The 15524-nt window shown below is 39.7% G+C and overlaps 1 protein-coding gene across 4 annotated transcripts in view; it reads right to left on the reverse strand.

Annotated features, from left to right (window-relative positions):
* The window catches only part of gnptab (N-acetylglucosamine-1-phosphate transferase subunits alpha and beta), a 45590-nt gene that overhangs the window by 13060 nt on the left and 17006 nt on the right, over positions 1-15524 (reverse strand). For all 4 annotated transcript variants that reach the window (XM_012958345.3, XM_012958344.3, XM_031897497.1 and 1 more), the window contains 6 exon segments: positions 12954-13115; positions 6716-6895; positions 5003-5173; positions 4675-4798; positions 3017-3211; positions 1292-2238 (listed from right to left, as the gene is read on the reverse strand). In XM_012958345.3, coding sequence (XP_012813799.2) covers positions 1292-2238; positions 3017-3211; positions 4675-4798; positions 5003-5173; positions 6716-6895; positions 12954-13115 — 1779 coding nt within the window.

Raw genomic sequence — 15524 nt, forward strand, 5'->3', positions numbered from 1 at the left:
CCCTCCATAAAGCAGTTTTAATAGATCACCCTGGGTCCCTGTTGGTTCACAGTTGGCCTATTGTATTGACAGATACAGTTTGTCTCCTTTAAGCATAAGGGAGGACCATCAGTTATCATGGAATGGATAGGGGGTCACATGTCCATAACACTTTCACTGAAATTTACCAGTTTTGGCCTACCAACCACTGTTAAGAAAAGATCTTGTCCTAGCAAAGCAGAAATATTGCAATCCTCTGGATTAACTTGCACAGGCTTTTAAAAAGGATGAAGTTGCAGGACAATTACTTATTTCCACCTAATCTATGAAGATAGGTAATGCTGCACATGCCAGTTCTTATAGAAGCAGATCTATATTTGTGCCAACAGAAAAGTTACAGCTCCTCTCACTTCCTATTCTGCTCATGCACCATGCAAGCGACAAGGTGCATCAGGCAGATACAATTTCCAGTTCAGACAGAACAAGTTCTCAGGAATGTCTGTTGAAACTAACAAAAAGATATTGATGTCCAGACAGTCAGGCAGTATGTTAAAATCAGCCAAAATGCTGTATCAATTATGGCCAGAATTACTGGATGGCTGCAAATGAGACACCCCCTACCATTATTGGTTGCTTTGTGGTATACAGGTGCGTAATTGTTATGGGCTGCATTGGCCAGGAGTACTCCAGTATTGGTGGTGGTGTCCCACAAACAAATGCAGAAGTTATATATGGTGGTGCTGGTGTTCCCTAGATAGATGGCATAGTATCACTATGGTACTGCAAATAGCAAAATAGGAACCACACACTCGGCTTGCTTTGAAAAATCGGTGTAGAACCCAAGAAAGTGCATATCTGACAAAGGGTGGCTTGACTGCCTGAAATTTTATCCTTTTGTTGCACTCTTTGTGGCCAAATAAAACTTGGGTGTTACACCCTTTTTTGCAGAAAGCTGTGTGTGTGGTTCCTATTTTGCTATCTGCATAGGCAAAGCCCACCCATGACATGATTGTATCCCCTTCTATCTCAGCAACCAACACTCGAGTGCAGAGGTTCCCTCAAGCTTTTGGGCATGAGTGCACTGTGCTGTGGATTGTTTCACCTTTGGCCCTGGGGCAATGAGGACTCACTCACTCAGCCAGCTAAAGTGAGGTGTAAACCCCTAATGTGACAAAAAGAGGAAGGACGTATGTTTTAGGACAAAACACAGGTAAAAACAAAAACAGGTAAATAGATATAGTTATTTTTCTATATATTTTTTTTAAATCTAGTAGTCATTCCCATACAACAGGGTAGTAGAATGTATACTCACATCCAAGAGATCTTGAAAATACTTCATTTTTTCCCAGGGTAAAAATCCTTCATAATTGGGTTGATACTCCTGCAACATCCTTCCTGGAACTACAGCTTTGTTCTCATATTTTTCAATAGCATTTTTTTGGATATTAGCCTTGGGTGTTTGTGGCTCTCTATGCAGTAGGTCAGTTAATCTCTTTATAGGGGATATGCTTTTACTTGCAGCATTTTCCTTATTATTAACCACTTCTGTGAAACTAGATTTTGGACCAATTTTATGTTCAGTAATCGTTTTATTATCTCTTTGAGACTGTTGAATGTTTCCTTTATTATCCAAACTTTGGTCTCTGGGATCAGCTAAAGACCAGTAAGGTTCCAGTAGAGAAAATCTGGATAGATTATAACCCTTTAATGTTATGTCCCCATTTTTCAGTTTTTGGTCAAGATTCTGAAGAGCAAGCTGTACTTTGTTAGGGAGGCTTGATAGGTTAATATTTGGGATAGTGACATCTGAGCGCACATCTGTCACAGGTGGATATTTTCTAAACCTTGGAAAGCGTTTTTCTTCGGGAATATCCTCAAATAAGACCTCTGCTTCTGGTGTAGGCGTTGTAAGCATAGCTCCTTTTTTGATAGATGTTGCTGTAATATTTCGTTTGTACTCATCTCCAGTATCAACAGCTATGACTATTTGCATTTTTATCTCTTTGTCATCCAGACCAAGGAATGTTAGGTTGAAATGGACTAAAGTGGCATTCATCCCAGGATACATGATCAAATGAATTGTCTTCCATTTATTGGCTATAGAAGCATGACGTACAATTGGATTATCACTATAGACACCGTCAAGTACTTTTTTGGCCATATTGTCAAAACTGAAGTAGGGTAAATGTTCTCCTTTTGGAACTATGTAGTGAGTTTTATTAAGATACATATTTATTTTGTACATCTCTTCAAAATGATCTAGAAAGAAAGAAAAGTTGTTCTAGTCCAGAAAACAGTGATAGAGCTATATCATGATACCCTTAATAAAATAGTTTTACTGGATTCTATTCCATGCCTCCGAACAGTTTTCTTGTTTAATCTATGGTGAGGCAAGGTCAGTATTGTACAACTTTTTACATGTAGTAGGGTATTTTTTTTCATACTTCATGACGACTAAGACTATATTAAAGAAGAATGAAACCCTTAATAGCTTGCTGTACCTGGTTCTAAAAAGAATCAAGAAGAGGGTTTGGCAAGCACCATCGTGCAAACTTCAGGGCATGCTCAGTGTCAGTGACTACAGAGAAGAGGACTTGAAACAGTTTGAAATGGCAATTGCCAATGGTGCCTGGGATGGCCAAAGTTGTAAGTTGGGCCAATAAATTATGATCTGCAAACACCTTTGTTATAAGGGTGCTTGACCCACTGATTCAGCCATTACCACATCAATGTTTCAGGTCTACACCCCCGATCCACACAGGTAGAGACCCCTCAAAATCTGATGTGATAATGGCTGATTAAAAAGGTTAGACACACGCATCAAAGGTTTGTGCAGCTCTTAGCTGTATCTTCCACAGGGGCCACATACCATTCTATCTATAAAGCCTTGAAGGAACAGCATGCCTACTCACTAGTCAGCTTCAAAGAAAATTATATTACAGAGCCCACAATGTTTTTTATGCCCTCTTAAGGAAATCAGAAATATTAAGTTTCAGTTTGAAATGCGATATCCAACAGTCAGCAGTGCATACGATACCTTGCCCGCAATCCCCGGCATCAAAGCCACAGCTAAGTACGTTGCAAGCTTGGTCACAGAACTTGTCAGCAAGCCAGGAATTTGCACATCCCTGGTTACAGTAGGAAACACCACTTATTCCAATGCCAGGCTGCCACTGTTGGCCATTTAAAAGCCCTCCAGGTACTGCTGGTGGAAACCGTCCTGCTGCATTTCCTAGGACAGAATGTGTATGTTAACATTTTAAAGTTCTGCAAGTTAACCCACACAATAATTCGCAAGTGTCCAGTCACCAATAACCTTAATGGCAGTGGTATTAGAGAGACAGTAGCACCTATTCCAAACTCTCTGCCCACAAAGATAACATACCCCATACCTATTTATGGTGTTGTATGGTTTATCCACTCCATCAGTGGGGAGTGTGGAACTACACTGCCACATTTTAGCAGCAGATATACAAGCGCCTCACTAGTATTTTAGCTGCATTAGTAATTAATGCTCATGTGATGGCCTGGGGCCACTAGATTTAGCAAAGGCTGAAAACAAGGTACATGAAACCGTTGCTAGATTCTTTGGGAAGAACATGGAACTTTGCAGCCAAACTAAAGGTGGCCATGCACGGGCCAATTATAGCTGCCAATATCAGTCCCTTGGACCGATTTGGCAGCTTATCAGCCCGTGTAGGGGCAGGAATGAGGGGCATGCCCGACCGATATCTGGCCTGAAAAAAGATTTAGTCGGATTGGGGACCGTATCACAGTCCCCAAACTGTTTGCCCCATTGCCGCCATTTTAATTCGATCGTTTGGCCCCATAGATCTTCACGTGTATGGGCACCTTAAGAAGAGCTGAGCAGAACGGTATGCTTTACTTAAAATAATACATGCAACATAACTTAAGATTTAGACTTTCCACCTCCGCATTCTTATGTAGAGAATGCTTTCCACACCCTTTCCTGACCCTTAGTGCAGCTAAGAAAATTTTAAAAAAGAGTTACTAAACGCTGTATAGTGCATAGCGCCCAATTGCTAGTGGGCAAGTTTTCAAATTTAAACTGTAGAAATAATGTAATTGCACTAGGGTAAAACTATTAATAGAAGTGCTTAGCTGGGATTTTCTTAATACAAATTTATACTGTTACTGTTTCTTTAACTGGTTCCACTGGAAAATAAAAGGCCATTAAACTCCATTTTACTGAAAATACCATATCACATGGAGAAAAATGTAGCAAATACAGTGGCCAGGGAAGAACAAAATATAATACAGGTATGCAATCTGTTATTCAGAAACCTATTGTCCAGAAAGCTCCAAATTATGGGAAGGTCATCTCCCATAGACTCTATTTTAACCAAATACTTAAATTTTTTTTAAATGATTTCCTTTTTCTCTGTAATAATAAAATAGTGCCTTGTACTTAATCCCAACTAAGATATAATCTATATTGAAGGAAAAACAGCCCTATTGGGTTTAATTAATGTTTAAAATATTTTTTTACTAGAAAAGTATGGAGAAGCAAATTACAGTTAGACCCCTTATCTGGAAAACCCCAGGCCCTGAGCATTCTGGATAACAGGTCCCATGCCTCAGAAAACTATCACCACTCAATAATGAACAGGTGCTAAAAAAATAAAAAATTGTATGTCTACTTGCTTGAGATATATATATAAAAAATATCCTCACCAAGGCAATCACCGCCATCCCAGTCACAGGCTGAATTATTGCAGGCTTTATCACAATAACCATCTTTAATCCAAGATCCTGGACAACCTTCTGCGCAGTTGGGCACAGGCCAGGTCAAGTAAACCTAACAGCAAAAGCACATTATTAAGACATACCACTACAATGGACTCCCTGAGAAGCAACACCAAGAAAAAGTGAAAGGAAAAACGTTTTTGCTATTATTAGGGGCTGCTGCTAATACAATTACTTTTCAGTTGGTCCCCATTTTAATTTATGGTTATAATTTAAACAAATTGTTTGTAGTTGTGTATACTACATGGTTACTTACTTTCTGTCCCTTTGAATGACTGTAAAAATCATCAGGCCATACACTTGTTCCAAACATAACATCATCGTTCATATATATGAACTTCTGTGAAAGTCCAGGAATGCGGTGGATATGGCTTTCAATAGCAGGAGAACTAAAAGTGGGCAAGTGACTAGTGTTTGAGAATATTTCCTGGAAAGAAAATATAATTGTTTTAGTACACAATCTTCCTGATACAGATCTGAGAATTAAATTACTGTGTCTAATCAAAGTGTTAATTACAGCAGGCCAAGGGCAGATGTCAAGCTCCTCTGGCTGTCAGGTCTGTGTAGCACACACTGCTTATACACTTAGGACAAAGACAGACAGAGCTACTTAGTAGCAGCTACTTGTCACAGCTACTAAACACCCAAAATACCCTGCCATAGACAATACTGAGAATTCCCTCTGCAAAAACACACATAGAGACAATTATTAGTAAATTATCAGCATTGTCTGTTTCTATAGCCACTACAAGTAGCTGCTACTAGTACCTCTGTGTGTCTTTACCCTTAAGTTGAATGGGATTCCCTAGCGAACACTATTATTAATGGTGTTCCAACTACAACAAGAGCTAGAGTAGGGCAGGTACCATATGAAATCTTTATTTGTTGAATTTGTAATGTGTAGCTAGGCTTGAAATGTACTCTCTGGCATGTGCAAAGGCCAAAGTTGTTAACAAGCTGCCCCAGAGACCAAATAAAGTATCGCAAAGTGTTAAAATGACTTCCTGAGTTTGTCACAGTGACACCTCAGTGGGCAGGCTGGATATAATGCTTAGCACCTTATCTAATAGCAAAGCAGTAAGTCACTGAAATAAACTGTGATGGTTCTCTTATACTTCAAGTAGCCAATGCATTCATTTACAAATACTTACTCCCCTGGAAATAGTCAAACTGATCTGCTAAAAGTATGTGCAGCATACCATTATTGAAATGCAATATTTATTGGCTTCTTCACTATCTAAATCAGTAATGAACAACTTTAGGCCCTCCAGGTGTTGCTGACCTTCAATACCCCGTTTCTCACAGCTTTGGCCAGCATGGTTAGCACTGATGCCTTGCATCACCAGGGTGCTAGGCTCAATTCCAGAACAGTATTTGTAAGAAGTAGGTATGTTTTCCCCATACATGTGGGTTTCCTCAGGGTACTTTGGTGTTTATGATGTATAATCTCTGTAAAGCACTTGGAATTTACCAGTGCTATATGAAATGATTATAATATGTACATGCAATCATTTAAATATTTCTTTGGGGAAAAACCAGGTGTCGGATGGAGGCGCTATGCTCTAAGGATTATTTCACACTAGGCAATTATCCTTCCTGTTTGCCTTTGGTGTGTGGGATTAGCCCATGCCAAGCACAGTGCTAATACTGGATCCTGCAAGTTCCAATTTAACAGCCTAGAATAGTAATGCACTCTGCACCACTTTGTGCAACCACAACCCTTTAATAATAACATAGCACAACCTTTAGGAACCACTTGGAACAGCACAACCTTTTGTAAAACATTGGCAAATCAAAACCTTGCCTATTACCTTGTTCAGCAGGGGCAACACAGAGGAACCATACTGCAATTTCCTGCGCTGTAGTAAAAAACTAACACCTGGAGTGAGCTCTGCTTGGTTCTAACAGGCAGGACCTTGTTCTAAAATCCAGCAACCTTTCCCATACTGAAAAACTAAGGAAAGCTTACTTGGTGAGTTACTATAGTAACACGGGGATTGTCTAGGTTCAGCCAGGATGGAATCTGTCCATTTGTTACAATGAATACATGTCGGACCCAAGGTGCATGTTTTTCTATGGATCTCAGAGAGTATCGCAGTTCTTCATTGTCTTCAAAGCGACTAGCAGAGATATCTTCGTCTTGCTTTAGCTATAGATTACAAAATCATAGAAACACTTGACATGCATTCTGACATGAATAAGCAGCCTGACTTCCACTAAAGTTTTTGTTTTCAAGGGATTACAGTATGCATATACCTCACATTATCTACAGCATTAAGTATAAAACAAGACTGGGTATATCTTTACCTATGGCACCTTAACAATGTTTCCATTGCAAGAGAGAAAAGTGAACACACATGTGTTCCTATACTGGAGCCAATTCCCACACGTCAAAGGTCCAATAATCTTTAGACTCAAGGAATTAAGAACATTAAAACAGCAAAGCAATTTATGCAAAAACATGGGCAAAGGAACTTGGGAAGTTCAAGGCTGGAATATCTGCCGAGTGCAAATACTGGCTTAAAGGGGGTGTATACTCATGCAGCCAGTAATGAATTTAAATAACTTTGCATGGAACTATTTTCACTCTACATATTTTCTTTGCATTATCACAAAATTAAATATATGCCCCAGAATGGAAGACCTCATGCACAGGCTATAGGAAAGGGATATGTGGGAAGAGCAGTGACATCAAGGAAGTGCAGAAATGAAAGTGAAATAAATATATGATTGACAGCTAAGAGTTTTTTTCAATAAATGTATAACAGGTATGGTATGTTTTTAATCTTAAAAGTACCATTATGCAGCTTTGTATGTTTGGGTGGGGAGAAGGAATGGCACTTTGGCATTTTATTGCCAATAGATCAGTCACAATCGTGCAAGCTATAAAGCTATATTTATTCTGTAGAATGCTTAACCATACCTGAGTAAACAGCCATAGAAGCTCCCTTTGTTTAAGATAGCAGCTGCCATTTTAGCTTGGTCTGCATACTGCTCCTGGAACAGCTCTAAGCTCATATTACACAGCAGAGATTGGAGGGGGGAGAGGAGAAATTGGAGGGGGAGATGGAAGGGAAGTGAGGCGAGAGAAGGAAACTGAGCAGACTTGTAACACCCCCTGAAGGATTTTTCTGAGGAGTCAGAGCAGCAATTCTGTAAGTGCTTATGGTTGTGTTTAGATAGACCTTTCTGATAAAGCTTACTTAGGGGCTGATTTACTAACCCACGAATCCGACCCGAATTGGAAAAGTTCCGACTTGAAAACGAACATTTTGCGACTTTTTCGTATGTTTTGCGATTTTTTCGGATTCTGTACGAATTTTTCGTTACCAATACGATTTTTGCGTAAAAACGCGAGTTTTTCGTATCCATTACGAAAGTTGCGTAAAAAGTTGCGCATTTTTCGTAGCGTTAAAACTTACGCGAAAAGTTGCGCATTTTTCGTAGCGTTAAAACTTAACGCTACGAAAAATGCGCAACTTTTCGCGTAAGTTTTAACGCTACGAAAAATGCGCAACTTTTTACGCAACTTTCGTAATGGATAGGAAAACTCGCGGTTTTACGCAAAAATCGTATTGGTAACGAAAAATTCGTAAAGAATCCGAAAAAATCGCAAAACATACGAAAAAATCGCAAAATACCGATCATTACGAAAAAAACGCAATCGGACTCCATTCGACCCGTTCGTGGGTAAGTAAATCAGCCCCTTAGTGTTTACCTTTCCTTCCCCATTAATAGGCACTGCATTTACCATCTAGCTTTTCTCTATCTTCCTATTTTCCATTTCAGTGCTTTCTTTTTTGAAGTTTGGAAAGTTACACATTTACAAGAGCAATTGAAAATAGGAGTCTGGTTTAAGAATATCTAATATATACAGTGGATATACACCTGGTAAAATGTCAGGTTCCTGTGCTGTACAAAAATGAGACAAAGATAAATAATTTCAGAACTTTTTTCCACCTTTAATGTGACCTATAGACTGTACCACTCAATTGAAAAACAAACTGAAATCTTTTAGGTGGAGGGAAGAAAACCAAAAAAACTCAGCTTTCAAGACCTTGGCACAGGGTATCTCAGTATCTGTTTTACTGTGTGCAGACATATTTCCAATGCACAGATGCTCAGACTAGGGCAGCCGTGTTCCAGTATGTTATTTTTAGGGTTAGTAAAAATCTAAACTAAGGGAAATCGCAAACATACTGTACATTAGCTAAAATACAGACTCATTTATATACATTTCACTTTAACAACATGACATGCGGAAACAGAAAAGGAATATGAAAATGAATTTGAGAATGAAAGCCGAGTACCCTGCCAGTGTTTATAAATAATAGCGATGAACCAAATCCAAGATTTAGGATTGCAGGTGTTCTTTACTTGCTGTGTTCTATGCTATTTAACGTTTCTTTAATGCTCCAATTTAATAAAAAACAAATTTATGGACGATATGCGCATTTAATCTTTTTCTTTAAAGGGTCAGTATAAACCTAAATACACTTTTTGTAAAAGTGAGCACAATAAACAGGACTTGTGTTAAAAGTGTATTATGTCAATGCTATTATAGAGCACTAATGAAAAACAATTAGGTATAGAAGTAACAAGTACATATATAGAAGTATAAAACCCAATACATATATAGTATAAAACCAGTACATATTTCATTAAAACAATAGTCTAAGGGGCAGATTTATCAAAATGTGAGTTTAGAGCTTAATACATAAAAACTCCCCCATGTTCTATTCATTCCTATGGGATTTTCAGAAGCATATTTATCAATGGGTGAAAAGAACTCATTTGATAAATACTCTTCTAAAAATCCCATAGGAATGAATAGAACGTGGGGAAGTTTTTATGTATTAAGCTCTAAACTCCCCATTTGATAAATCTGCCCCTAAATGTTCAGCACAGTCCCTATTCAGGTCATGTTAAAAAAGGGGCTATACTTCCCAGTTAATGTCTCAGAAATGGCGTAACACAATGTTGTCCGACTTCTGTGGTGCCGAGGGCCGGAATTTCTCTAGCATACATAGCAAAGGGGCCGCTAATGGAAGCCATTTTGACCACTCCCCTTTTTTAAACCACACCCCTGTTATCACAAGAGCTTTCAAGACAATGTCCACATTAATGGTGGTAGCACAGAAAAAAAACAAATGCTTGGTGCTCACTACGGGCACCAACCATCATTCATATGTGAAAGAATTATATTATCACAGCAACCCCCAGCACATACAGTAGTGTGAAAAACTATTTGCCCCCTTCCTGATTTCTTATTCTTTTGCATGTTTGTCACACAAAATGTTTCTGATCATCAAACACATTTAACTATTAGTCAAAGATAACACAAGTAAACACAAAATGCAGTTTTTAAATGAGGGGTTTTATTATTTAGGGAGAAAAAAAATCCAAACCTACATGCCCCCTGAACCTAATAACTGGTTAGGCCACCCTTAGCAGCAATAACTGCAATCAAGCATTTGCGATAACTTGCAACGAGTCTTTTACAGCGCTCTGGAGGAATTTTGGCCCACTCATCTTTGCAGAATTGTTGTAATTCAGCTTTATTTGAGGGTTTTCTAGCATGAACCGCCTTTTTAAGGTCATGCCACAACATCTCAATAGGATTCAGGTCAGGACTTTGACTAGGCCACTCCAAAGTCTTCATTTTGTTTTTCTTCAGCCATTCAGAGGTGGATTTGCTGGTGTGTTTTGGGTCATTGTCCTGCTGCAGCACCCAAGATCGCTTCAGCTTGAGTTGACGAACAGATGGCCGGACATTCTCCTTCAGGATTTTTTGGTAGACAGTAGAATTCATGGTTCCATCTATCACAGCAAGCCTTCCAGGTCCTGAAGCAGCAAAACAACCCCAGACCATCACACTACCACCACCATATTTTACTGTTGGTATGATGTTCTTTTTTTGAAATACTGTGTTACTTTTACGCCAGATGTAACGGGACACGCACCTTCCAAAAAGTTCAACTTTTGTCTCGTCGGTCCACAAGGTATTTTCCCAAAAGTCTTGGCAATCATTGAGATGTTTTTTAGCAAAATTGAGACGAGCCATAATGTTCTTTTTGCTTAAAAGTGGTTTGCGCCTTGGAAATCTGCCATGCAGGCCGTTTTTGCCCAGTCTCTTTCTTATGGTGGAGTCGTGAACACTGACCTTAATTGAGGCAAGTGAGGCCTGCAGTTCTTTAGATGTTGTCCTGGGGTCTTTTGTGGCCTCTCTGATGAGTTGTCTCTGCGCTCTTGGGGTAATTTTGGTCGGCCGGCCACTCCTGGGAAGGTTCACCAGTGTTCCATGTTTTTGCCATTTGTGGATAATGGCTCTCACTGTGGTTCGCTGGAGTCCCAAAGCTTTAGAAATGGCTTTATAACCTTTACCAGACTGATAGATCTCAATTACTTTTGTTCTCATTTGTTCCTCAATTTCTTTGGATCTTGGCATGATGTCTAGCTTTTGAGGTGCTTTTGGTCTAATTCTCTGTGCCAGGTAGCTCCTATTTAAGTGATTTCTTGATTGAAACAGGTGTGGCAGTAATCAGGCCTGGGGGTGACTACAGAAATTGATATTGAAATTGAAAATTGAAATTGATAAACCACAGTTAAGTTATTTTTTAACAAGGGGGGCAATCACTTTTTCACACAGGGCCATGTAGATTTGGAGTTTTTTTTCTCCCTTAATAACGTAAACCTTCATTTAAAAACTGCATTTTGTGTTCAATTATGTTATCTTTGACTAATAGTTAACGGTTTTTGATGAGCAGAAACATTTAAGTGTGACAAACATGCAAAAGAATAAGAAATCAGGAAGGGGGCAAATAGTTTTTCACACCACTGTAATTACATACCTTATAGACTATTTAATGGCTATTTCCAACTGCTAACAAACTCCCAGAACAAACCCCTGCCAGGTCCAACTCCCACAGGCAGCATAGGGCAGGCAGAGTAGGGCACACACAGGCAGTACTGTGCTTGCACAATGCTGCCTGTGTGTGAATAATCTACCTGCCCTAGCCTGCCTGTTTGTGCCATACCCTCCCTGCCCTATGCTGCCAGTGTGCCATACCCTCCCTGCCCTATGCTGCCAGTGTGCCATACCCTCCCTGCCCTATGCTGCCAGTGTGCCATACCCTCCCTGCCCTATGCTGCCAGTGTGCCATACTCTGCCTGCCCTATGCTGCCAGTGTGCCATACTCTGCCTGCCCTATGCTGCCAGTGTGCCATACTCTGCCTGCCCTATGCTGCCAGTGTGCCATACTCTGCCTGCCCTATGCTGCCAGTGTGTGCCATACTCTGCCTGCCCTATGCTGCCAGTGTGTGCCATACTCTGCCTGCCCTATGCTGCCAGTGTGTGCCATACTCTGCCTGCCCTATGCTGCCAGTGTGTGCCATACTCTGCCTGCCCTATGCTGCCAGTGTGTGCCATACTCTGCCTGCCCTATGCTGCCAGTGTGTGCCATACTCTGCCTGCCCTATGCTGTCAGTGTGTGCCATACTCTGCCTGCCCTATGCTGCCAGTGTGTGCCATACTCTGCCTGCCCTATGCTGCCAGTGTGTGCCATACTGTGCCTGCCCTATGCTGCCAGTGTGTGCCATACTGTGCCTGCCCTATGCTGCCAGTGTGCCATACTCTGCCTGCCCTACCCCACCTGTGTGTGCCATACTTTGCCTGTCATTAGCTGTCTGTGTGTGCGCTATACTCTGCCTGCGTGCCATACTCTCCCTGCCCTATGCTGCCTGTGTGTGCCATACACACAGGCAGTACATACAGTACAGTGACACAATGCTGGCACTGTTCCTACAGTTTGTCCGAGGTATAAAGAGGTGAACAATGTTTACAGTCTGAGCCGGAGGTGTGCAAAATGCAGGGGATGAACAATGCAGAGATTAAAAAGTGCGAACAACACAGGGGATTACATGTTTAAACAATACAGAGGAATTACAGCCTGAATCTGAGGTGTGTGCAATACAGTGGGCCAGTTCATCACAGTACTGATACCATTTAAATCTTACACAAAGGTAAGCCATCAAAGCAGCCAGACAGGTGGGGGGGCCACCAGTTGTACAGCACTGGCGTAACATACATGCACAGGATATCTGTAACTCCATAGCACCAAAGAAAAAATACAGTTTACTTATTTCCTCTACATGACTTACACTCAGAGAGATCTAAGGAGAACTATTGTAACATCAATGTCACTTACCTGACTGACAGCACTGAGGTCCCACAGCAAGTAAGCAGAACTTAAAGTTAGCTCTTTTCCTTCTATAGTCATATTCTTCTTGGCCTGTATGTTTAATTCTTGAAAATCCTTTGGGTTGTTCAGTTGCAGTAGAGCTACACTTGCTTCAGAATAGAGGTGTAGCTGTGGCAACAAATTAAAAACATGTGATGAATTATCATAATTAATCAATTCAAATTTTTGAAGATTATTTCCTTTTTTCTCGGTCATAATAAAACAATAACTCGTACTTGACCTCAACTACGATATAATTAATTCTTATTAGAGGCAAAACAATACTACTGGGTTTATTTAATGTTGAAATTATTTTTTTATAGACAACGTATGGTGATCTTAATTACGGAAATGCTTCTCCAGAAAACCACAGGTCCTAATCATTCTGGATAACAGGTCCCATACCTGTACTGTACTTCATACAATTAAACATATGATATTAACAGGGAAGCAAGTTGTAGCTATATAACTGGGGCAGCACGCCAGAACAGCACTTTAACGAATAACACATGTATTATTTATTTTATGTACTGAATATATAAATTCACAGTGTAATGTATATATGTATTCAGTGAAAGCATTTTAATAGAATCTACATAGTAATTGTCAAGACTATTGACAACTACCTATCAATATCAATATATTAAAATGTTTCTCTAGACTGCTAAATATCCTGCATGATCATTTGCAGAGATCAGGCTAAAGTTGGACAATGCAATCCTGTAATACTGGCGTAACTGTACTTTCTCTTTGGTGGATTAGCTAGGCTCATCAATCACCAAAGTGCAATCCAGGCCTGCTGGCTAGTCATGCACAGATCAAGAATATAATGGAATTTTCTGTAGCCAGATAATAATCTATGCAGAGTTATAAATACACAAATTATTCCAGTCTCCATACCATTTCTCAAAGTTTACACAGTGCATTTGTTATTAAATATCACATGCAAGCTAAAAGCTGTGATCTGTGTGTCATTTCAGTTTGTTGCACGGTGCCAAGAAAAGCCATATCCAGTGTCCTTCTAAAAACAGCACAACGTTTGCACTGAGACCAACAGACAATATTTGGAGAGGCAGCTGACTAGTATAATATTCCCTGTTATTTGGCACAAACACTTCTACTATCCAGGAAGGGCAACTGGTCATGCACAGATTTACATGACACATATTCTGTTTCACTGTAATCTCAGAGCTATTCAAGCAGAGAACATGTTGATCGCACAAAGAAAAAAAACAATGTCTCTGTGACTTGTAATCATTCAATGTAATGACAATTGGCAATAAATTGAATAGTAATGTCGGTAGTTAACTCAGCCCTGTTAACACCCATACCCCATACTCTGCTTATCTGTAAAGCTGCAATATACTGCTGTGTGGATATCATACATAGCAATATTACAGAACCCTGCTATGGCTGCGACATAAATACATCAACTAGGGTTAATGGATATTGGAAATCTTAATATGCACAGTGGTTTTCTAGCTCAAGAGAGAACTCCAATATACTGGGAAAAGCCATACTAATTTGAGCATTTTATCACATTTTTACTCATTTTTCAACATTTCCTTTCTCTTAATGAAGGCAACACAATAAAGCTGTGTCAGTCACCATGGTGACACTGTCACTTTTGTACTTGAGAACTAAGTTTTATCCTTTATCCAATTAACAAACAAAACTTATAAAGAGTGGATAAAAAAAGTCAATTATTTTGATCAAAAAGCTTTATTTTTCTTTTTCAGTCTGGTAACACATAGGTCTCTCTTATTTTGCATTCTCCTGCTGTAGACTCATTTGGTTAGTGACACTTGGCATTTTATCACCATGTTTTTACAAAGGCACACAGAGGTGTAATAATATCTTAAAAGAGCAGTTCAGTGTAAAAATTAAACTGGGTAAAAAAGATAGAAATATTTTTTATTCTGCACAGTCTTAAATAGGCAGAAATAAAAATAGTAGAAATCTAAAACATAGGAAAAAAGCTTCAGCCGGTTTGCTGCAAAACATTTGTGGGTAGTGGTAACACCATAGTTAGGCAGAAATGTAATCTATAAAGGCTGGAGTGAGCAGATGTCTAACATTATAGCCAGAACACTACTTCCTGCTTTCAGCTTTCTAACCTCTTACTTAGTCAGCGGCTTTAGGGGGGGCCACATGGGACATAACTTTTCAGTTAGCTTGTAAACAAGCAGGTGAAATACAAAGCAAACTAACTGAACAGTTATGTCCCATATAGCCCCCCCCCCTCATGTCACTGATTGGTTACTGACTCCAAACATCTTAGAGAGCTGTAAAGGAGGAAGTTGAGCTAGACATCTGCCCACTCCAGGATTTATAGATTACATTTTTGCCTAACTAAATATATTGCAAACAACTTTTATTTTGTGCAGTCTATATAACCCACTGTGCTTACTTTTTTGTGCTCTAGAGGGGCGAGGAGAGGCTGTCTGAAAGAAGTTTTACAATATCCCTTATGGCAGGAGGCCCTGGGTGCACTTTCAGATAAGGATAAGTTCACTATATATATAATATAATCCTCCT

This window comes from Xenopus tropicalis, chromosome 3 (assembly GCF_000004195.4).
Source record: "Xenopus tropicalis strain Nigerian chromosome 3, UCB_Xtro_10.0, whole genome shotgun sequence".
Classification (NCBI taxonomy): Eukaryota; Metazoa; Chordata; class Amphibia; order Anura; family Pipidae; genus Xenopus; species Xenopus tropicalis.